Source organism: Pollachius pollachius, assembly GCF_949987615.1.
Source record: "Pollachius pollachius genome assembly, chromosome: 1".
Classification (NCBI taxonomy): domain Eukaryota; kingdom Metazoa; phylum Chordata; class Actinopteri; order Gadiformes; family Gadidae; genus Pollachius; species Pollachius pollachius.
This window is the reverse complement of record NC_136934.1, coordinates 14625388-14649083: the sequence shown is the minus strand read 5'-3', so window position 1 is coordinate 14649083 and position 23696 is coordinate 14625388. Positions and strand designations below refer to the sequence as shown.

The following is a 23696-nucleotide window of genomic DNA, read 5'->3' as shown; positions in this document are numbered from 1 at the left end:
GGTTTGGGGGGGTGGTCTTTATTTGAGTTTATTTTAGTTTGCATAGCTGGGTTTGTCATTGAGTTTGTCATCTATTTCTGTAGGCTTCAGCCAGGGGGTTCTCCTGAATGGTGTGTGGTTGATTTAAGCAATAAGTCCAGAGTAAGAATACTCAAGGCACACAAGACAAACCAGTGTTTGTGTCTTTATGTTTGAACCAGCCAATGCCGCACACACTCAGGGAGAGCTCTGACATGTGAGCAGGTAACACATGCTCTGCATGTACCACATTTGCAAATCGCCAAATAAACTTTCTGGTGTGTGTAGATAAATATGTATATATATATATATATATATATATATATATATATATATATATATATATATATATATATATAACATATACCTGTGTCCTTGTTGTCGGAGGAGCCCAGTGAAAGCCCTTATAGGTGGAGCGTGGCAGGTTCTACAGTTTCACTCTGCTCCAGAACCATATGTCCTGTTTTGTGACTATTTTTCATGCATGCATGCCAACAGACGAGCCATAAAACCACAGATGGTCTATAGACAAAGCAGAGAGACGAACACTTACAAACATCGGATAGGGTAACCACTAATTCATCACCTAGGGGAAATGCACGTCTTAACAGCAGCCAAGGGAGCGTGAAGCCAGCGTAACCATGGCAGTAAGCCCAAACATGCTGCGCCATGAGTAGGCCCAAGCCAGTCAAAATAAATCACTCCAGCCCTGGGCACAAACTATTTTATTAGAAACAGATATGTATGCAGAAACCTAGAGCGAGAGAGTACAAAAACAAGTGCAAACATGAACGTAGGCTACACAATAGAAACACAAAAGTGATACGTTTTAAGACGTAGGCCCATGTAAGACTACAACATGGCGAAGACGTATATAAGACATGATACAGCTCATACAGTCGAACCACCTTATGTATGGAAATGGAATCCAGCAGGATTCAGACAGCGTGGTTTGATCCAACTCTCAGCCTTTTCTTGAGCAATCTCTTGATCCCCAGATCCGCACACACAGGCTTCTTGCGACCTCTAATATACAACCTGTGAATGTACAGGGCAAATTAATTGTAGCTATTGTAAGACCAGAATACCGTTCTTGAATAGGTCTACATAGAATACATCATCAGTGTCATTAACCAGGCTACGTGAACTATGAATAACACACAGAAGAATGACAACTCTGTGGAACGGATGCTTCGCTGTATTGTCTGTCCGTGGGATAATGCAAAATGAACTACTGTACAGACTACAAATGATCTCTCTCTTCGTCAAACGTATTGGAAGACGACTTACACAAGGGCTTGGATGAAACAAACACCGTTGTTTTGCTGAACTTCCCATTTCACCACCTTCGACAGCATTTGAGCTGAGATTTTCTTTGCTGTCTGGAGACAGCATTTTGGGATGCCCGCTGCATTAGGAAACCATTTAAGTGCATTTTAATACACTGTAGTATACATGATAGCACTTTTTGGATTTTTTTGGAACACAATTTTTGTAAGACAAAAATTCCAAGACAAAAAGTACAATGTAGACATTAAAGAACTTACGGTTGTGTTTTTGTGAAATTAAATCCTAAATTAAATCTTAAAGTATGGCAGAAAATAGGGCCTCAGGCTAAGCTGTAACCATGGTGATTTAGGGTGTTTATGTTTATGTCAGAGTTAATATTTATAAACTTCATCTGAAGCAGAAGCATCCATAAACTCACTTTTACCCGAAGCATCAGACTACAATATCCAAATAAATATACATATTAACATTATAGAGTTAGGTTCATTCAATACACATTTCCTAAATTCTTGGAATTCTTGCTTACCCTCAGTGGAGGTGAGGCACAGAGCACCCAGGCAGATGAAGAAAACCACAGCTTTTAGATCCATGTCGATGGAGAAAGTACAAGGAGAGCTTCATCATCACTTATATAGCTGCACACACACACTCACCGCTCACCACAGGCATGTGCTCACTTTCTCGCTCACACACACACACACACACACACACACACACACACACACACACACACACACACACACACACACACACACACACAGACCCATACACACACACACACACACTCAAACACATACACACACACACACACTCACACACCACACACACGCTTTTCTATTGAAAAACATGCTCAAACAAGTAGGCCTACAGCTGCTTAAACTAAAGCACGCTATCCTTGATATCACCTTAGTAAGTAAATACAACATCTCAACTATAGCTGCTGTTATTGTACTAAGCAATGGCAGGCAAGTGTTTGAATAGACAGGACTTAACGGCCATATTTAGAATTTAAACTGCACTCAGTGTAACACCAAATTAGTTAATTGATAGATAATGCTAATTCCTTCATTAATGGGTCGCTCAGATCATCTTATTTTCCTACATGCAAATTAAATAACAAAGGGATCGAAAACTGTAGATGTGCTGTATGATTTTACTCCAGCAGTTACATTGTGTTACTTATTGCAAACTAAGCATTTTGTGCTAACTTCAAACTTCATGTAAATATTAATAAATTCCTTAAAACAACAACAACAACAACAACAACAACAACAACAACAACAACAACAACCGATACAACAACTGGACAGAGTGCAGACTATCTATAGGCCTATCCTGATCTCAACAAAATGTGTTCTAAATTCAGCATAACAGCTTCAACACCAAAGTGCACTCGTCAGGTCATTAACTGTTTTGCCGAAGAGACGGGGTTTCAGATGTTTCTTCAAGATAAGAAGGGGTTTTAGGAGATGGTTACGGAGTCTCTACCATCGAGGTACAAAACATGAGAATGGTCCGCACTGTGAATTATCCCTACAGAGCGGAGGCGATGTCATTCATTGTTGGATCTTAGAGGTTATAGTTTGGGACTTATCATGCTATAATGGATGTGATGTGGGCGGGCCCAAACCAACGGACCACCCTGAAAACCAACAATATCAAGTGTCCTCACAAGTGTGTGAGGACGATGCGGGCACTTAAGGAAGCCCAGCAAGAGATGCGTGACATCACATGCGCAATGTGCTTAGGTTAGTTGAACATCTGACCTGTTGCTGCTTTATGAATAATTTGAGTTTGCTCAAAATATCAATGTGGGTTTTTGAATTGTGACGTGTCTATATGTTTGAAAGAATGTGTGAAGAAGATGCACTCACATAGTAGAACCAGTTGGAGAATGTAGATGGATATAAAGATTGTTATCTGTTTTTATGTATAGTTTTTTGTTGAAGCATGCCTTTTTTGTAGACTTAATAGATAAATCATATATGACCTCATATCTATGATGGGAACTTGAAGGTTTGGATGGAGATCCCAACGACAGAGATGCAGAATATGTCATTTCGTAAAAATACTTAGTTGGTTAATTTTCAAACAATTTGAATGATGAAAATGTAATGGTATACCAACATAGATTTGGTTTTGTTAATCAGCTCTATTAATATGTTGACAAAGATATTAATGTCAAGATATAATGCCTATAAAGTTCCCCTAGTTGACCTCTATAGTGAGACCCTTGTTTACATGCTTTCTTTGACACTCAGGCACATGTTTTTTTCTAAATCAAGATAAAACGAAACCACCATTTATAATAAATCACGTGATGAACCTGTTCTGCCTTCAGGGATGGGTGAGACAAATCGGGGTTGTACTGTTATGTATACCTACCTGTCTGAAACACAGCACTTCCTTTTCAACGTTTCTAACTGATCTGGCACCCACCAGATTGGTTGCCCGCAAGACGGGAAACAACAAGTTATGCTGAGAGGGTTATGGTTGGTCTTGTACAATAAAGCCAGAGCAAGTCAACACAAGCCAGACAGAGTCCCACTTGATCAAAGCATTAAAGTCCGGCTTGTTAATAAAATTCACACAAATATTGCATGACGCAAGCAATGAGTTATATTCAAAGATTAAAACGTGGGAAAAGCACACACACACGCACACACACACACACACACACACACACACACACACACACACACACACACACACACACACACACACAGGGGAAGATCGATTGACAGCGTTTTGCCAGAAATTTAAAGAGGCTCAGATCAATGTTAATACATTAGTTTTATTAGTAGGTTCAGAAATAAAACAAAAAAAATAGTTTACAGTATGTGCATGTATATGTACAGTTATAATTCAGGAACAAATTAAATAACATTTCATCTTGATTCCTGATTCCCTGGAGTTTGATACTAGGCATATATATTTTACATCTAATAAACCAAATTTGGTATTCACTGAACTACATATACCACAGTGCTAGAGGCGAGGGCTCTGAATGAATATAGAAACAGTAGGCTATAAGGCAGTATTCACAAAAACACTTAAGGTCGTATGTGGTCTGTTGTTCGTTAGTGTAACAGGTGTGCTACGGCTTTGTAGCAACTGTAAAACCAAGGCTAGAGTAAAAGGAGGTGGTGACGCATCATCAGTACTCAGTCTGCCCTCTGGTGGCTACGTGCAGCAAGCGCAGCAGCAGTTCCGCAGGCGAGTTCCCATTCCCCGCTGAGCCATGAGGCTCCGCTGGCTGCAGCTCCTCGAGACACTCAGAGGACACTGCACAGCTCTCTGCCAAAGAACATGGATCAAATGTTACATAATAATAATAATAATAATAATAATAATAATAATAATAATAATAATAATAATAATAAAAATAATAATAGGCCAAATAATAACAACTACAATAATAATAAGCCTAACCATTCTCATCATTGCCATCCTCGTCATCGTCATCGTCATCGACATCAACACCACAACCACCATATAATGGAGTCATTAACAGTAGCCTATATTAAATATAGGCTTATTATAGAAGACCTACCGTCATTCATTTCACTGCAGCGAGACACTTTTATTCAGACTTTGAAATGTTAGATGCTTTTGCTATAGAACATAGGCTTACAGCCAGTTTGAAACAAAAGTAACTTTCAGTTTCCAATGAGTGCCGTTAACCTTGTAGATACAAAACCATCTATCTCTACCTGCGTTACAGCAGAGACCCGAAGCAGCGCACCGTCCTCCTTTAGAACCGCAGGGGTTCCCTCCCGCCTGGCAGGGGGTCAGCAGGTAGTTCTCCTCCACACACTGAGCGATGCCCGGGGAGCCCAGCAGGCAGCCGAACTCCTGACCGCAGCAGATGTTGGGGCCGAAGCAGCGACCCCTGTCCCCGGGTCCGCATGGCATGCACTGGGGAGGGAAGGTGGAACGCGTCATACACAAGTCTAATCGAGTTCAGAGACCATTATGTGTCCGATTCTTTTACGGTATCCATAGTTTTAAGCCATCAACATTATTTGTAATTTTTGTTTATTTTAAATAATAATTGTATTTGTTTTTAAATGAAATTAACCCCATTAGTATTCAAAGCGTTCCAAGCATTTAAAAGAAGAGTCAACAAATATAAAAAAAACAAAAAAACAACAACATTCAACTCGACTAAACAATAAATAAAAGCTCCAGAGAAGCGATGTGGAAGTTCCGCCCACCTGTCGCAGCTCTCCGTCCGCCAGAGCGCGTTTCCCGCCGCGGGGACAGTTCTGGATGTAGCACGCCGAGGACAGCGCCAGCAGTCCCAGGACGCATAGCGGAATGACGGAGGAAGGCATCGCTGTGTAGGTTGTTATGTTAAGGCCACGCACGTGTATCTCTTCTGTCTGTGTGACTGATGTGTGACTCGAGCCCCGAGTCCCCTTACTTATATCAGATGGTCGACACTTGCATCTGACGTCACTGTCATTTTGTTCCCTTGGCCATACGCGCTGGTGAGGCCACACACACACACACACACACACACACACACATACACACACACACACACACACACACACACACACACACACACACACACACACACACACACAGACACACACACACACACACTCACACACACACACACTCACACACACACACACAATGTTGTTTGGATGTGTTTGTGTGGATGTTTGAAGGAGGATTAAGATAGAGACATAGAGACAGAGAGAGAGACACCTTGCTTGTTTTGAGAATCATCACCATACTCACAACATGGGTAGCCTACCCATATAAAAAAGAAGAGAAATCCCATTTTGGGATTTATATCCAAACTGATATTAGATTTTTTTGGACAAATGTGTGTGTGAGAGAGAGAGAAAGAGAGAGAGAGAGAGAGAGAGAGAGAGAGAGAGAGAGAGAGAGAGAGAGATCTCTGCATTTTGAATTAAATACATAGGATCCAACAGCAAAACATGAATTATTCAAGCTAATTGGATTAACAATAGTACACTACAGGAACCCCTCATTGGACTTATGAAAGTAGCTATCAGATTTCATCAAATTAGTGTTTTAATTAAACATACTTAACGTTGGTCATACTCAGAAAGAAGTAAGGGTCTGTGGTTATAATGGATATTTAGCGCCGGATAGTAATTTCAGGCTGGCATGCGTGACAGCCTCTGCAATAAACAAAATCATGACAATAATCACTGAACCAAATTTTAAGCTTAATTTCCAACTAATGAGAAAACTGGCAAAATATGAGAATCAGCAATTTATCCGTCTTTATTGCATGCTTGTGCGTGTCCTCTCCTGATTAACTTTTACTCGGACAATTAACATGGAGATGGTTGATGAGAACAATAAACACTTTCAATACGTGAGATGCAATCCTCTAATTGGGCCTCAACATTCACGCTTGATGCTTTGAATAAATACGAATCAAACCTTTGTCTCTGTGTTCCTCGTCAACATTAAATATTCGGAATTGGGATTGAAAGCAAAGCTGTTCTTCCAGCTCCACTATATTTTGAGCTAAAGGTGGGCATCTATGCATGTCCGCAATGTGTTTTGTTTTCCGTTTTCACACTTATCAAACGGATATAGGATCATGACCTTGGTTAATGTCGTCATGGAAACCAACATGAAGAACTTGTGTACTGTTTGTGAGCGTGAAAGCTAAGAAATGCTTGTCCATTTATTTTGTCCCCATCAAACTATTCTAATGTAACTATGACCTGACCCCGAAATAAGGTTATTTTAGGTTGACAATGGAGAGAATGAAATCAGTGAGGAAAGAACAAAATAGGAGCCTCAAAAGGTCTATTCGGACTAAAGGGATTCAGACCTAATATAAAGCAGTTGCAGAAAAATAACCTTATTCTACAATTATATCTTAGACTTAGGTTTATTTGTTATTTATTTATTTATTTGTAATGATATTGTAGTCTGCTTCGAACTGTTGATCCATTTTAAGTCCACACTGCCTCTGAGAAAAGACACATCTTCTGAGAAAAGAAGACACATCTTCAGAGAAAAAAGAGAAACCGGTCTGATAAACAATTTACAAAGCACAAGGTCATCTCTAAACCAATGTCGCTGGGGTCAGACTTCAGTGAAGCCCCCTTACAGCAACCTTGTAACCACACACACTCCCTCTGGTTTTCATTAATGTCTCCTGTCGCTCGTCGTCACTGACTTTTGTTCCATCTTAACACATTTTCGGCTCTTTGTCAGCACTGGCGAACACAAGGCTGCAAACCTGGCTCACAAACGCACTCTCGGTGTGGCAACAAGGGGAGGGTGGGGAGGGGACTACAATTTTTCTTTCATGTGACAGAATTATATTCTTAGCGCCTTGCTTTTGCTCTGGTTGGAGTTGTCACACATGTACGATTTTCTTTCATTAGACCGTCATAGGGAACATTGACAGAAAGAGAAAAAAAGATGGATACACGTGGTCAAATAAGCCATCAAAGAATGCGTGGTGTATGAATAGACATTGATGCATTGCATTAATTTATACAAATTTAGCCTGGCATCGACTAGCGTCAAGAATACATTGGAAACTAAATTGAGTGTCCAGAGTGGATGGTGGTCTCACCGCAAAGGCTTTTAATAAATCAAACACGGGGTCTATTGCCGTAACACGTATCTTTAATTCAACCCCCAACCCTGTTAAACAACACCATAAATGCAACAGACCAGACGTCACGTGGACCAGCATTGCTCAAAATGGTTGAGCGTGAGTTAACGTCAGTATCAAAACTTCTGTATGAACCCTCTTTTAAAATCACAAAAAAAGTGATTCCAACAAGGCCTCCAGCGCAGTGCGGTTTATCCGTCCTTTTGTATCTCCGACCTCAGGGGGTTCTGATCAGCCTCGCCAACCAACGCAGGCGGCGGTGTCTGTCCTTCGGCGCGATGCGTGGTCCGATGCGTCAGTGGTGCACACGTGTTATCTCGCCGCTGGGGGTGGGGCGCCGGCATGTGGGGCACGATACCACACTGGGATTGGCTGATGCGTTGGCAGGGTTCGGTGGTCTACACCTCCCTTGCAGGCAGGTGCGGCACAACAGGTGACCGCAGGAGAGGCGGTAGACGGCCAGCGAGGAAGAGGAGTATAGGGAGAGGGAACGGGAACAAGCTGAACACTGCATCTCATCTGGGAACAGAGATGGAGGTGAACCAGTAATGCAGATGTTGTAGGGGAAGAGATTTCATTCAAACAGTATACACTAGGAGCAGCATAGCATGGACTGGAGAGAGTAAAGGGCTGATTATGGTTCCCTGTCGACACAACACAAGGGGGTTTACAGACCCGTTACATCCTTGCGGACCCTCCTTGCGTCAACCACAAGGGCCTGACGTTGCGCCTCCCAAGAATTGTAACCTTCCGTCGAGGCGACGCAGCAGCAAGGGCTGTGATTGGTCCGCTGACTTAAACACGCTGCAGAACCAAAACAGGTGCTCGACTGCGTCAAAGTGTCTGCGTGCTCCTTGCGTTGCATCAATGCGGAACCATAATCAGCTCTTTATAGGTACAACGTGTAAGAAACTGAAAGTCCTCCTCATTACTGGCCCCTCTGGCCAGCAATGGCTAAGAGGCTTAGTGGCAGCCTGCTTGAGCTTGTGAATTGAGAGCACTGTAGTGCAAGCTTTGTTGGCTGGTACATTAACAATCATGAACTAATGATTTTGCCGTTATTGGACGTCATTGCCCTTGGACGTCACTTCCTTCCATTTTCCTGGCAAAACCGTCCCTTTTCAGGTGTAATAGAAATCCGCCCACTGGATGTTCTACTCATTGAAGAGAGTCGGGGAAGTCTGTACAACCGGTTCATGTCATTGCTATTAAAAGAGATTCATACATGTCAAAATCCCACACGTAGTCCCTTTAAATTACCTTAAATTAAAGGTTAAGGTACTGATGGAATTGTTTGTTAAAAAGGTAGCCAATATATCTTTAAAAGGGGAAGAAATAATAAACGTTATCAAATGTTGGCCTATGTTGTGTAATGTAAACACATTGTTGTTGTCATCCTGGTTTAAAATAAAAAAATTCTAACCAAACTGGTGGGGCAAAGACAGGAACATTAAATGAACACCAGACAAGTAATGAGCCAAGTCCTCTGCATTTCACAATCTAATTCTTTCACGTTTTTGTACATCATACATTTTAGCTATTCTTTTGCGTAGATTATTTGACTAGATGCAAGTCCCTTGAAAAAACTCAATGTCCCTTGGACACTTGACAAGACTAAATGTTTGGACTTAAAACAGTCTAGACAAGCACATTCAAGTAGGCAGTCAACTTGAAAATATCTGGATATTTCCCGCATACAACCTCGCCAAATTTCCCGCCAGAAGTTTGGCGAGGTTTTTTGTTTGATTGCCAAAATCACGTCATTTTATCCTCACCTCCTCCCAAAGAGTGCAGCCCGCTCTAATCTCATGGGTGCTCACCGGTTAACACAGGTCCTGAAGAAGCTGTTCCGTGGGGGTGCTTGGAGGGATCGGGTGGCACTTCGTCGGTAGGGCGGGGTCCCTGCAAAGTGTGTGTGGCGGGCTTGGAGGCGAAGGAAGGCCGGCCCTGAAGCACAGTTAGGAGGGCCTCGTCCAGACTGGAGGACAACCGCTCCTCATGGGAGCAGCTGCTGGGAGCTGTGGGATGGCAGGACAAAAAAAAAAAAGGCACACAGTCAGACTAAGAAAGAAAGAGAGAAAAATTATAGTCAAACATTTTACAGCTGATTTCTGTCACTCAACCATTACAGTATACTAGATTAAGGAATACTAGATTGATAGATACATTATTTGTTTCAGTCCAACTCACTGCAATTGCTATCGGTTCTCTTTCTTTTTGGTTTTGGCTCCATTTCAGAGCTGACTGACATATTCAGCGGTGATGATGACGAAGGTGCTGGAAGTTTGGCACAGAAAGCCATTTGGTTATCTTGACGAACAGCCAGGGACACACAAGCACCGTCTGATGGCCAATTAGTCTGAGCTTTCAAAGCATCTTTTCCATGCTCAGCCTTTCCTTCGTCAGATTCATTGTCCGTGATCTGCAACAGTCTCTTCCCGTTTCCATGCCTTCCAGCATCAATGGAGGTGTTGTCTGTACCGAGGTCGAGTGTCTCTTCCCGACCAGGACCGTCATGAGACTTTCCATCTACCTGAGCAGGTAAGAGTCTCGAGGCCTGAGGCTCCGCCCCCTCCCCCTGTCTGCCCAGTGCGCCTTCCCTCGAGGCAGCCCCCGTCTGGAGGAGGAAGCGATCAATGCGACCTTTCAGGTGAGGATTTGGGAGAGGCTTTGACGTTGCCGTGAAGGGCACCCCGGTGAAGGGGTCGTTAGGGGGTCTCCCCCACGTGGCCTCCCTCTTCTGGAACTCCTCTAAGGTGGTGTGGTCCACAGACACCCCGCTGGGGAGCAGCAGCGGCAGGGTCATGAACTCCTGGGTCAGGGGGTCGAGGAACTCCTCCGGCAGGGAGGGGGCGCTAGAGGGTCAGAGCGGAGCCAAGTTAACAACGACGTACGGATTCGCATTTTTCGAGGATTCTTCTGATCAAATGACAGAAGAAGCCCAGAGGTGTACATCAACATGATGTTGATTAACATATTGATATGAATATCCACATCAATGGAATGTTGTTCTGTTCTAGCGAAGATAAATGAACTACGATGCTTTATGCAATTTCAGGCGATTTCTTTTTTGATCAACTTAAAAAAAAAAGCAATCCACCTCTCATGCATGTGCAGTGAATAATAATAAAAAAATCATTTAAAAGCCGTAATCAGTTAAAAAATATTTAACATTTGTGACCCTCCCTCAGTGCTTACCCAAATGCACTCAAAGAAAACAAGCAACACGACGACAGAGCTTGCAACCAGAGCGGCACACACACCTGCATGTCGCCGCCATCTGCAGCGGCCGCGCCGTCTCGTCGCTCGAAGTGGCGAAGAACACCGGGCAAGGCGGCGGCCTCTCGCCGGCCTCCTGGTCCCTGCGGAGCCGCTCCACCTCCGCGGCCGGGCAGCAACGCGCCGGCTGGCCCCACACCGCCAGGCCCTTGAGCCCCAGCGCCGAGGCCGAGCCCCCGAACGGCAGCGTCACGCGGAGCTGCCTGACCGCGCCCAGCGACATCACCCCCCGGCTCCACAGCTCCTCCCGCAGGCAGGGCCCGGGGCGCACCGGGGACGCCGGGGACGGGAAGGGGGGCCGGGCCCTGAACCCCGGATTGGAGAAGCAGACCCGGGTCTCCTCCCTGAGCTCAGTGCGACCCACCATTTTGAACTCCTGCTCTGGCGGATGGAGGTGCTGACGATTATTGTTATGATGTTGAGGATGGTGATGATCTTGTCGTTTATCGGTTGCGGTGGACGAAGCGGAACCCCGGTACGGGTGGCCTCTTTCCTGGCATTCATCGAGGGCTTGCTCGCTCCACTCTTCAGCCAGACGGCCACAAGAGTATCGGTGAGACGGGTGGGAGGTAGTGCGCCGATCCCCCTGCTGTTGGGTGGCTGGTCTTTGGTCTGCACCAGAGTGCTGCAGACCTGCTTTCTGATAGCTCTCCTTTTGAGTCTGCCCCTGGCTTGGAGCTGAGATTGGAGGCACCGGGTCAGGGCAGGTGCTGACCTCCACCCTCTTGCAGGTCTGTCCTAGGTCCATGCCCCAAGGCCACAGCTCGACATCCACCCGGCACAGCTCCACCTGGAAGCCAAAGTTCAGCGTCACCTTGGAGAGGAAACAATCATGTCATGCATATTAGACACTTTATTTTATGCAGATGATTTCTCATATATTTAGAGGGGTGGAGACAAAAATCTTATTCTACATTTGAGAGACAGTGAGACATAATTGTACCTGTACTGGTGGACGAAGGAAGTACTCCAGCTTAAAGCCTCTTCTGCGGACAGCCGGGTCAGCAGAGACAAGATTGGTGACATCATAGCCATCTGCGCACAGCTTTACGGAAGGAAATTATTTTTATCAATCAAAATAGATTTAAAAGATGTAATTTACCGCACATCCAGAAAATATTAATATATCATTATATTTGATTGATCTATACTTTTGTACTTATCTATAAATTGCAGTCTAAATTCCAATCACATAAAAGAGAAAAACCTGTATTTTTTGTGACCCAAAGAACAAGTATCAGACAATGTTAAGAAACCACTTCCAATATGTGAATATGAAAGGGTAATAATAAGAAAATCACATGGTCAGTTTTCAGTGATTAAGACTCCCAAACACTCCAAAAACACTTTTCTATTCACATCCATCCACTCCATGTTGTCCTATTATTATTCATACCTAAGGTTACTTATCCTTTATTTTCTGGATCTATAAACCAAGAAAGCCCTTTGAGAAGACATTCTATTAAGGTCTACTGGTTCACATGTCTCACATAGATAACTCACAAATAGTTTGTTCATGTGGATAAGAAGTGTTGAATGTGTCATACCTTATTGCAATGGACTGTGGTCATGAAATGTGGCAGGCAGAGATTTAACACCATTTTCTTCGAACTGTGAATGAAGAATATGTTTTACACCCCTATGTATCATCTTTATGTCATGGAAAACATGAACAATTAAAGCAATTCCTCAACTCCAATAATCCAGATACCCTGGGCGCAGCATCACACTATTTAGAATGGCTCGCCTTGGGTCCTTTGGTCAATTCCTACGACCTTTGATCTCTGAACATGCCTACCTTGAACATCTACATCCTTTAGGTTTGTGTGCAGTTTTAGAGGATAAAGGGTGAGTCATCATACCTGGGCTGAAGCTGGCATAACCCTGACAGATGGACTAAAGAGGAACAGAAGGGTGTTCTCCTCGCTACATCCTACACATCCTCTTTGCTCTGACACACTGTGTAACCTCATCACTTGCATGTTGTCATTTCTACTCGTCCTTATACTGCATACACGCTATGTGTATATCATCCACACGTCACATCGCACACACAACGAATTGATGTCAATTCAACGTTACACACTTCACTTGTAATGCAGTAGTTGACAACCTACAATACGGACAAACATCAACTCATTTTCAGCTAACGGCATACTTTGGTTTGCTGGTAGCCGCAAGCTACATTGCCGGCCAGTCAGTCGATTGTGAAGAGACCATCGTACTCTGCTTGACCCTCTTGCAAAGTTTAATTAGTTAGTCGAAGATTCAATTTTAAATCTTCCTCTTCCAACGCTGGTAACGAAATATTTGATCATGCGCACTGGTGATACAACGGAAGCTGTGAAGGCCAATCCGGTTTAGAAGGCGGAAATGGCGTGGTCCGCCGCTGGAAACATGGACGGCTGAAAATAATGCCATCACGTTTGTGTATGTGTTCATGTGCGTGTGTGTGTTTGTACGCGCATTCTCACGCATTCGTATCCGTGTGTGTTATATTAGCTTTCTCACCCCACGTGTGGTTGCGATCGAATGTGTGCATGTCTCTGATAGTTTTCTGCGTGTATATACGTGTGTACAAAAATATTTGGTAATCAACAAGTGACAGGTCATTTTAATATCTTTATTGGGTTTGTAGAATTTAGCAAATGGATGTCAAGCCAGAATAGTACCAGAAACAGAAATGCAAAAAAAGTTAGGAACATGTAAAAAAGTGGTAGCATTTTTTCCTCTAAACAATACAATAACCACATTTATCACCTACATCAAGAAGAATATAATTTTTGGACAGGATTGTAATAATTGCACCATTATGTCAGGCCAACAGGCTACACATTTTCAAAAAAACAGAACTGAAAATCGAATAGCACACATTTACTCTATCAATTTACCATAGAACATAATAGAAGATATAAATATGATAATACTATGTAACACATTAGTGGTACTCGTTTAGTTTTCTGAAGCAACATGTTCATATGCTGGCATAAACAACACATAGAAAAGCCATGATATTCACATCTGAGTCCACTGTACATCCGAGATCTCTTGTGTAGTAAGCCTACGATGGATAGTGCAGAACGCGTGAATGCAGCCTCAGAGACAGGCAGCCTCACAACGTGTTACCGGTTACCTGACTCCCCCCTCTCTCCTGCCCAATCCCAATGAACTACACAGAAGAGAGTAAAGCGGTTTGGTGGTTTTCTATGATCTCTTCATAAAAAGGATAAACATTTTACATTTTTCGTTAGGCTTTTGTCTTTTCTCATTTTGATATTTGAAGATATGGTGTCTCTCAGGCCTCCTGGTACAATGTGTTGTACTTAATGCCGCAAACATGTATTTTTAATCATTTTTTTAAATATTGCCACTAGTCCCTCTATGATCAATTATATAAACTTAATCTTTATTAATGGATACACATAAATACACACACACACACACACACACGCAAAAGCAAGTGCACACACACACACACACACACATCCACACACACACACACACACACACACACACACATACACACACACACACACACACACACAGAACCACGCTCACAAATACTTATAATCTATAACAACTTTAAGGATCTTGCTCTAGTATGACTTACATTCTATATAACTTCTCAGCTTTGGGGTTACTAACCAAACGATCCTATTTTCTTGGCTGTGAAAGCACAATGTGAATGACACTATTAAAATATAACTTGATTCAGATCGTGTGCTTTCATTATATGTACACCTTGTTGCCCTTTTGTTGAAGATGGTAGGAACCATTTTGAGTCACAAGAGAAGGGAGTAGAAAGCTCTCTGGCGACCCCTAGTGTTCTTCTTTTAGAGAAGGCATGTCTCCCCCATCCCTGAATGTAGTAAACCGATCAGAGATGGGGAGGATTATCTACCAAACATACTCATTTAATTCCCTTTTTATATAAAATATAAACTTTGTAGTTCTTAATAATGCATTGAGATGTGTCTTTCACATTGAACTCCATGCATAATATGAATTCAAATTAATTAATAAATCAGTCTTTGACCTGCTTGTTTTGCTTTTTACAGAAATTGAAATTGTTGAGTCAATATGCTGGGTTTTAAATGTACTTATCTGGTCATTGGCAACCTAATAATGTAACTGATAAAGCAGCCAGAATGGTTGAATTCAATAAGATAGTTTAACTACTAAAATGATGATATCGCCAAGATTTATGTCGTCATCGATAGGCCATTGGGTTCGAGAAAATGCCTCAAAGCATAGAATAAGGCGCTCAGTGGCCGACGACGCAAGTACCCATCACACATTCTAATCACTAATTATTGATTTTATATGTAACCACTTGCACACACACTTCATGAATAAATACCACGCTATATCAATCATTTCTGAATATCCCTGATTTTTTGTGTGTGGTTGTTTTCTTTTGAACTGGGGTTCAGCGCTGTAATCAAATAATTTAGTTGTGTGCCTTCCCACCACTTTGGACTAAAAGATGGCTGGTAACGCAGAATCAGTAAGCAACCAACCGACAAAAAGGCTCCTCACCATGAAACCTTGGGTGATGAAAGGTAACGATCAATCCTACCTTCTGGTCACTGTGGAGCATTCTAACAAAGGCCTTTGTTGCTGTTTGGCGTGTGTATCTTGGAAATGTGTTGTTGTATATTTACATGAACACTGCTGTTTTGACTCTAGACTGAGTTGAGAGAAGCTGTTCTATTGTTTTCTGTAGTGTTGTTCGGTTGGTTGGCCTTATATCTTGTTGTATTCATGACTGTTTGTTGTTGGTGTGCGGTCTTCATATCTCAGTGGACTCTATCCTCTCCAGGCGTGTCGGTCCCACCCAGGGCGGGGCCAGCTGGTGGAGCGAAGGCGGGCCCTTCTGGTCTTCACACGGTGGCGACAGGGTCAATGCGATGGGGGACTGGAGGGAGGCTGTGGCCTGGGAGGAGAGAGGGGAAAGTGCTGCTGCTGGTGGTGCTGGTGGTGGCGGTGGCGGCGGTGGAGGAGGCGAGCCGGAGGACGAGGTGGAGGGCGTGGCCGAGGTGGTGGTGATGGTGGTGGTGGTGGTCGGGGCCACTTTGGTTCCCATCTGCCCCATGCGTTTCTCCAGGGCCTGGTTCTTCTGCAGCGTCTCCACGTAGCTGAGCTGCAGCTGCGCCTGGTACTTCAGAACCCGCTCCTTTTCGTCCTGCCAGGTGTGTCGCTCCTGGTCAAAGTTCAGGGCCTGGCGCTCGCGCTGCTGGCGCTCCAGCCTCAGCGTGGCCTGCAGCTGCTCCAGCTGCCTGCGCAGGTCCCCTGCCTCGTCCCCCGCCTGGCGGAGCTGCAGTTCTTGGCACAATTGGCTGTCCTGTCGTAGCTGCAGCTCTTGACGCAGTTGTCCTTCCTGTCTGTGCTGGGCCTCCTGACGGAGCTGGGCCTCCTGGCGGAGCTGCACTTCTTGCCGCATTTGAGCATCCTGACGCATTTGGGCCTCCTGACGGAGCTGGACTTCATGACGGACTTGGGCCTCCTGGCGGAGTTGGGCCTCTTGGCGCATGTGCAGGTCCTGGCTGATGTGGGCGTCTTGGCGGTGCTGAGCCTCTCGCCACTGGGCCTCTTCGCGCTGCTGCCTCTCCTGCCTCTGAGCCTCCTGCCGCTGGGCTTTGGCCTCGTCGCTCTGCAGGCTGAGCAGGTTGTCTGACGTGGAGCTAAGAGCGCCGGAGGAGGGATCAGAGGAGCTCCTAGGGCAGTGCATCATCCCCCACGGGGGCAAGAGACCCGCCGCAGCCAAGTTGGGGGCCATGGAGATCTCGTGTCCCCTGCCGACCTCACTCAGAGCTCGCTTCAGACTGAGCACCTCTGCCTCGAAGACACCCAGTTTTTCCCGGAGCATAGAAACCTACAGGAAAGGATCAAATGTCACCCATGTCAAATGGCCATTTTGTAGCAGTCTCAGGGTGGTTTTGTACATGACTGCCAGGGCTTATTAATGCCCGTTGCGGGCATTGACAATCAGTCGGCTAACACTACGTTAGCAATACAAATCTTACCTCAGAGAGAGTCCTTCGAAGCTCTCCCTCGCACTTCTCCAGCTCACGACTCTTGGAGCTGTATGAGTCCTTCAGACCGAGCATAGCGTCCTCCCGTTCCCTCAGCTGGGCGTTGAGCTCCTTCAGCTGGCCCCTGAGGGCCACCATTTCCCCAGCTCTCTGGGTCACCTCCGCCTGGCTCTCCCTCAGCTGCTGCTTGAGCAGCGAGATCTCACCGGCCTTCTGACACACCTGCCACCATCGGGAGGAAGGAGCAGATAAAGCAGAAGGGATGGTTATAATTCTATTCACTATTACAGATACGTATTCTGAATCAACATTTTACAGATGTAGATAGCCCCATTATGTGGGACATGAAGATAACACCGGTAGGTACAGGAGACCTTTGATCTACATGGGCAGGATAGTCTATTCTAGCAGTTAAGTGGTTTGACTCCCATTTCGAAAGATTCTGGGTTTCAACCCCATTGCCTGCAGTCTACCTGTAGGTGGTGCTTAACCCCTACCAGCTCCTCAGTGGATTGCATCAAACATATTAACTGTCTTTTACAATATGTCTGCTAAATGGGTTCACGAAAAAAAATGGGTTCACAAAATTTGAAGTTCACACACGTCACACATTGAATTTCTATGATTTCGACCACCTGACCGCAGGAGAGCGTCGTCAGCAGCTCAAAAAAAAAGATATCTCACCTCCCATTTGGTCTCCTCCAGACGGGGCAGTATGTCCGCCTGCTCCTTCCGGTAGTCCAGACACTTCCTCTCCAGCTCCTCCCTCTGGGCCAGGAGGGCAGCCATCTCCTCCTGCAGCCGCCTCTTGTCCTGGGACAGCCGAGTGATCTGAGCCTGCAGGGCGGTCTGGGAGCGCTGGGCCCGACGGGTCACCTGCAGAATCAATACAGACGGACCGGCGTTACCCTTTGGCTTTCCTGTTTCAACTAGGTAGCAGTATTACTTTATCCGCCATCTCCATGTGCTCCGTAATAAACAATCAGCAGTAGTGGAGGACTTTGAGATTAACTCCAACAATGTGGCCAAAGGCCAGGGCAGGAGTATGCAAATAAAAGAAAATGTCTTTTGGTTGGGAAGGGAAATGTGGCGTTCCCCAGGAAACCTGAATGTGTATGGAAATCATGTTAACCATACAACTCAACTCACTAGCTCAGTATGGAACCCTCTTTCAGTAATTCATCCATACACACTGTTTCACAATGTTTCCAAGCGTTTTATAAGATTATAAATGAAACATAGATACACACAGAACTATATTATGCAGTATAATTTATTTTTGCCAAAATATATATATATATATATTTTATTTTTATATATATTATGTTTTATAGAAATCTGTTTTTTTTAATATTTTAGTATGCTATGATAATAAAATGTTATCTAATCTAATCCATCATACGTTGGTTGAACGTGGGTGATCCTCATGCATGCCTCTACTTGACCAATGTCAGTGTATGTGTGAGTATGCATGTGTCTCTGTGTGTGTGTGTGTGTGTGTGTGTGTGTGTGTGCGTGTAAGTGCATGTATATGTGTGTGTGTGAGTGTGTGTGTGTATGTGTGTGTGTGTGTGTGTGTGTGTGTGTGTGTGTGTGTGTGTGTGTGTGTGTGTGTGTGTGTGTGTGTGCATGTGTGTGAGGTGTTTGTATGTGTGAGTATGTGTCTCTGTGTGTGTGTGTGTGTGTGTGTGTGTGTGTGTATGTGCGTGTAAGTGCATGTATATGTGTGTGTGTGAGTGTGTGTGTGTATGTGTGTGTGTGTGTGTGTGTGTGTGTGTGTGTGTGTGTGCATGTGTGTGAGGTGTTTGTATGTGTGTGAGGGTGCATGCATGCGCGTGCGTGCGTGTGTGTGCGCGTGCGTGTGCGTGTGTGTGTGTGTGTGTGTGTGTGTGTGCATGTGTGCCCTCACCTGCTGCAGGCGCGAGGCATAGTTCTGCCTCAGCTCGTCCATTTGGCGCTCCCAGACACGCTGCTTCTCCTCAAACACCTGGATGATGGCCGCCTCGCTCTGGTCCAGGTTGCGGCGGATGTGCTGCACCTGTGAGCAGACATCACGATGCGTAAGGGGAAGAACGGCCTTTATTGGTTAGGGTCCTCCGCTTGACCCCCTAACGCCTCTAAATGATCTCTGAATTCACTGAAAGTCGCTTTGGATATAAGATTCTCCTAAAAAAGGCTCACAGTATTATCCACAATTATTCATTTATTTATTTGTAACAACTTGCGCACAAACTTGTTGAATAGATTGCACCTTATATTATTTCTGGATATCCCTTCTTTTCTTATGTGGTCTTAGCAGAAGGGATTCATATAAGTGTATTAAATATTCTTCATACGTATTCTGACTTGAAATGTGCACTACTGAACTACAGAGGTACTGCACCTGTAAGCAGACACCAGGGCTCCAATGGGGAAGAAGGACAGCGTAGTGGCTAGGGTTCTAGGCTCTGTTTGATTCCCTACATCCACAAGCTACTTGTATGCATCCTTGACGAAGCCCTACAAGCTCTGAATGACCCTGTCTCTGCATTCCCTCTAAGTCGCTTTGATTAAAGATTGTCCTAAATAATCATAAATAGTGATACGATTTTTTTGTACATGGACAGTATATAGGACATATCTATCTTTTTCGTAGCATTTGTAGCAATATCTTTATAAATTCGTAGTCTGGAATAATTTTTGAATAATTTTCATACTGTTGTTCATCCTTATAATATTATATATTATAAGTCTTCCTCATTTGCAAGGTTAATGTGCTCCTTATATTATTTGACTAAAAGGGGACCACCGTGGCACACATTGTACTTTTTGAAATATACCCATGTTACTACCTGGTGTGGTTTGCCTCTGAGACTAGGGTATTCCAGCCTGTCGCCTCACCTCTTGCTCTTTCTCCCACAGCCGGTCCTCCAGGTCTTGGATGATGTCATCGGAAGAAGGGGAGGGGCGTAGCGGCGCCGGGGCGTCACTCAGGTGGCTCAGCCTCTGATAGGACGAGGAGCTCTTCCCCGAGGAGGAGCGACCGCTGTCCGAGGCGCTGAGGCCGTTCTGGGAAGAGGGAGGAGAGCAGGTGTTGGGAGCGTTGCCTTCACCCACGGTTTGATCCACACACAGACATGCACAACAGGGCCTGCACATCAGGATGCATCAGGGGAGTTTTTGTTGCTGATACGCTGCCATATTGAATGGACTCAAGAGTGTTGTAGTAGCTTAATTAACGTTAATATACTGTCACCTAGGCTAGTGAAAACTTTATTTTGCCACGTCTCGCATGAGAAACGCTGTGGCAGTTTCAGACACAAGAATGTCTTCCCATAACGACAAATCATTTCACGATTAATTTCTACAACGACCAAAACAATAGAAAACCAATACATTACTAACTTACATTTTGATGGTGGCAATGGCGATGTGATGTCACACTGTTCTAGCCCTAAAGGCCTTATTTCCCTAGTGGCCATATTTCTTCCAACTCGTTACTATACGCTTGCTGGAGGGGTGAACAGAATGCGGCATTCAGTTCCCAACACCCAGCTAGCGTTTAGAACCAAGATGGCGGCTGGGTGAATAAGGCCCATGTCGTTTCTATGTACAGAACTTGCATTTTAGTTGTGTATATGATGACTTGGTTTGTCCTAGGTTGTATGCGTAGAACTACATGTTATATATGTTTATTGCAATACCTAGTGTGCAATAATAAGGATAATGATATACTTTATTAATCCAGATGGGGAAATATATTCTCTGCAGGAGGGTTAACTCATAGGTTTTTTGATTTGGGGGGGAATCTGAACCCCTTGGAGGGAACCCACATGAACACGGGGAACACAGACAAACTCCACACAGAAAGCCTTCCCGGATTTGAACCCAGGACCTTCTTGCTGTAAGGCAGCAATGCCAACCGCTTACTACAGGTGTGTAGTTCTACCTTGAATATGCTTGTAGTACTACCTATTTCCAGTGTATAGTCCTACATTGTATACACGTGTATGTGTTGTTCTTCCTATTTAAAACAGGTCTACCTTGTGGCTATGTGTGTGGTACAACTTGCTGCAGGTATGTAGCACTACATGGGGTCCCTGTGTGTGCATAAGGGTGTGTGGTCCTACCTGGTAACCGGGCTTCTCCAGCTTCTCCAGCCCGGCGGCCGCCCCTGCCGTGCCCAGCCTGTTGATGTGGCTGGTGGACGCGCTGAGGGGCCCCAGCACAGCGGGGGGTCCGTAGCCCGACCCGGAGCCCGTGTAGGTGGGCAGGCTGGTGAGGGAGTTGCGCCCCGAGTCGGACATCCCTCCCTGGGCCATCTCGTTGCTCATCGGCCCCCCCTCGCTCCTCATCCCGACCCGGATGGGGCTGTCCTGGTCCAGGAGCAGCGCCTCGGGGACCTCCCCCCCCGCCTCCCCTCCGCCTTCCCTGCCTCGCCTGCCGCCCCTGCCCTCGCCCATCCCCTCGCTCCGCCCATCTGCCTTGCCCTCGCCGCCCGCTCCCCCCGACTGGACCACCAGGTTCTGCATGGAGTGGAAGCTCTTGGGGACCACCGGCTTGAAGGCTGAAGGACGGACCAGCCCCGAGTTGTTCTGGAGGGAGGGAGGGAGGGAGGGGGGGAGGGGGAGAGACAGGGACAAGAGGGGGACGGGGACAGAGAGAGGGACAGAGGGAGGGAGGGAGGGAAGGAGGGGAGGAGGGGAGGAAGGAGGGAGGAAGGGAAGGGATACAGAGCAAGAGGGGGAAGTGGGAGGGAGAGAGGGATTGAAAAAAGAGAGGGCGAGAGACAGGGACAGAGAGAGAGTGAAAGAGAGGGAGCAAGAGAGAGAGGAGAAGACAGAGGTTAAGGTATAGAGAGAGAAACAACAAGTGAGAGGTGGTGGGGGAAAATAGGGACATAAACATACATGATTATTGGTAGACAATGAGAAATAAAAAAACTCTGTTACTCAGTAGGTACATTTAGCACTGTGATGGATCAAGATAATAATATTATATTATGCAAACAGCCTTGACCAAAAGTTTTTTGAGTCAACAAGCTGCACTTATTTTTAAATCAAAGAATGTATCGATTTGACAGTTCATCAAGCGCAGTAAGCCTGTAATTACCTGCTCCAGTTTCCCGGAAACAGGAAGTATCTTGGGAGGGTTGTGGTTGGGAGGGTTCTGACTGGTTGGTGGATTGGTGTCGCCGTCCGCTCTGCCGGCCGCCATCTCCCTATGTTGGTGTTGGTTCATACCTCCGCTCTTCTTCTCGTTTGCTCCTAAGCTCACAAAGTTCCCACACGAATCTATACCTCCGCCGCTGTGCATCTCTCTCTCTCTCTCCCTTTCCCTCTCTCGTTCCATCCTCTCGTTCTCCAGTCTCTCCCTCTCTCTCTCCCTCTCTCTCTCCCTCTCCCTCTCCCGTTCCCTCTCGATCTTCTCCCGTTCGATCCTCTCCCGCTCCCGCTCCCTGGCTCTCTCCCTCTCTCTCTCCCGCTCCCGCTCCAGCCTCTCCCTCTCCACCCGTTCCCTCTCCCGCTCGCGGTTCCTCTCCCTCTCCCGCTCCCTCTCCAGCCGCTCCCGGTCCCAGTCGCGGTCGCGGTCGCGGTCGCGGCCCCTCTCCCGCTGCCTCTCCCTCTCCCACTCCCTCTCCCGCCGCCCCGCTGCGTTCCCACAGTCCATCTGGGCGGTGTTGTTGGGCGGGACGGCCACGGTGCACTCGGTGGCGTTGGTGGAGGAGGCGGTCTCCGTGGGCCGGTCTGTCCCGGTACAAGTCCCAGTGCCAATGCTAACGCTGCCCCGCTCGTCGCTCGAGGCGGTCCCATCGGAGACAGTGGCCGGGGGGCGGGGCAGCCGCTCGGCACTGCAGCTCCGGTCGGGACAGCGGCGAGAGAGCGGGGGGGCCCGGGGCAGCGTGGTCCGCGTGCCCACTGACTTCATGGCAAACTCCTGCTCTCCGGCCACCCCACTCCCAACACTGCCCATAGCAGGGGGGGGGGGGGTCAAAGGTCAGGGATGAAAGGTTAGGAGTCAGGGTTTGAAGGGGAGGGTCACACACACATCACACTTGGAAGTAGTGTGGGTCATCACAACCTAATGCAGGTAGTGGGGGCACACACACTAGAGAGACACAGAAAAAACAGTGGGTTATACGACAGTGGAAGTAGTTACACAGCAGGTCTGGCCCGTCCTCCCAGAATAGGCTGGGCCAATGAGTCTGAGGTGATTAACAACATAAAAGCGCTTTGAACACAAAATGAGGCATTCGTTTTTAATTAAATTTGCGCTGGCCCAGGTGATTAAAACCACACACGGATATAGCTCTTTCTCACTATCAAAATGTGTCTAACCCATTTTAAAATAAGTCTATGCATGTGTTTCTGTATTTGTGTGTGCATGTGTTTGAGTGTGTGTCGGTGGATCTATTCTGCATTGCATTTGAACCCACACAGCAGGAGTTGGATGGGATGTGTGGTGAA

The 23696-nt window shown here is 45.8% G+C and overlaps 3 protein-coding genes and 1 long non-coding RNA gene across 4 annotated transcripts; all 4 read right to left on the bottom strand.

Annotated features, from left to right (window-relative positions):
- Positions 1–726: 726 nt before the first annotated feature.
- LOC307083368 lies at positions 727–1966 on the bottom strand. Its single transcript, XR_013812276.1, has 3 exons — positions 1835–1966; positions 1309–1426; positions 727–1056 (listed from the first exon to the last, which is right to left on the bottom strand). It is a non-coding gene; the product is annotated as an uncharacterized lncRNA (long non-coding RNA).
- A 2192-nt stretch (positions 1967–4158) lies between these two features.
- Positions 4159–5645, bottom strand: avp (arginine vasopressin; the record flags this gene model as incomplete). Its single annotated transcript, XM_079739671.1, has 3 exons — positions 4159–4605; positions 5022–5226; positions 5526–5645. 3 exons carry the CDS (start codon positions 5643–5645, stop codon positions 4466–4468), a joined length of 465 nt encoding a protein of 154 aa, XP_079595797.1. The 3' UTR covers positions 4159–4465.
- Positions 5646–7929: 2284 nt separating this feature from the next.
- On the bottom strand, positions 7930–13522 carry ubox5 (U-box domain containing 5). The gene is made up of 7 exons (XM_079744276.1): positions 13374–13522; positions 12763–12826; positions 12159–12260; positions 11200–12029; positions 10127–10791; positions 9757–9954; positions 7930–8455 (listed from the first exon to the last, which is right to left on the bottom strand). The coding sequence occupies exons 2-7, from the start codon at positions 12814–12816 to the stop codon at positions 8232–8234; spliced, it is 2073 nt and encodes a 690-aa protein (XP_079600402.1). The 5' UTR covers positions 12817–12826; positions 13374–13522; the 3' UTR covers positions 7930–8231.
- A 2485-nt stretch (positions 13523–16007) lies between these two features.
- lzts3b (leucine zipper, putative tumor suppressor family member 3b) lies at positions 16008–23202 on the bottom strand (the record flags this gene model as incomplete). Its single annotated transcript, XM_079753896.1, has 8 exons — positions 16008–17090; positions 17242–17472; positions 17935–18126; positions 19160–19288; positions 20131–20298; positions 21360–21824; positions 22342–22561; positions 22781–23202. 8 exons carry the CDS (start codon positions 23200–23202, stop codon positions 16008–16010), a joined length of 2910 nt encoding a protein of 969 aa, XP_079610022.1.
- Positions 23203–23696: the final 494 nt, after the last annotated feature.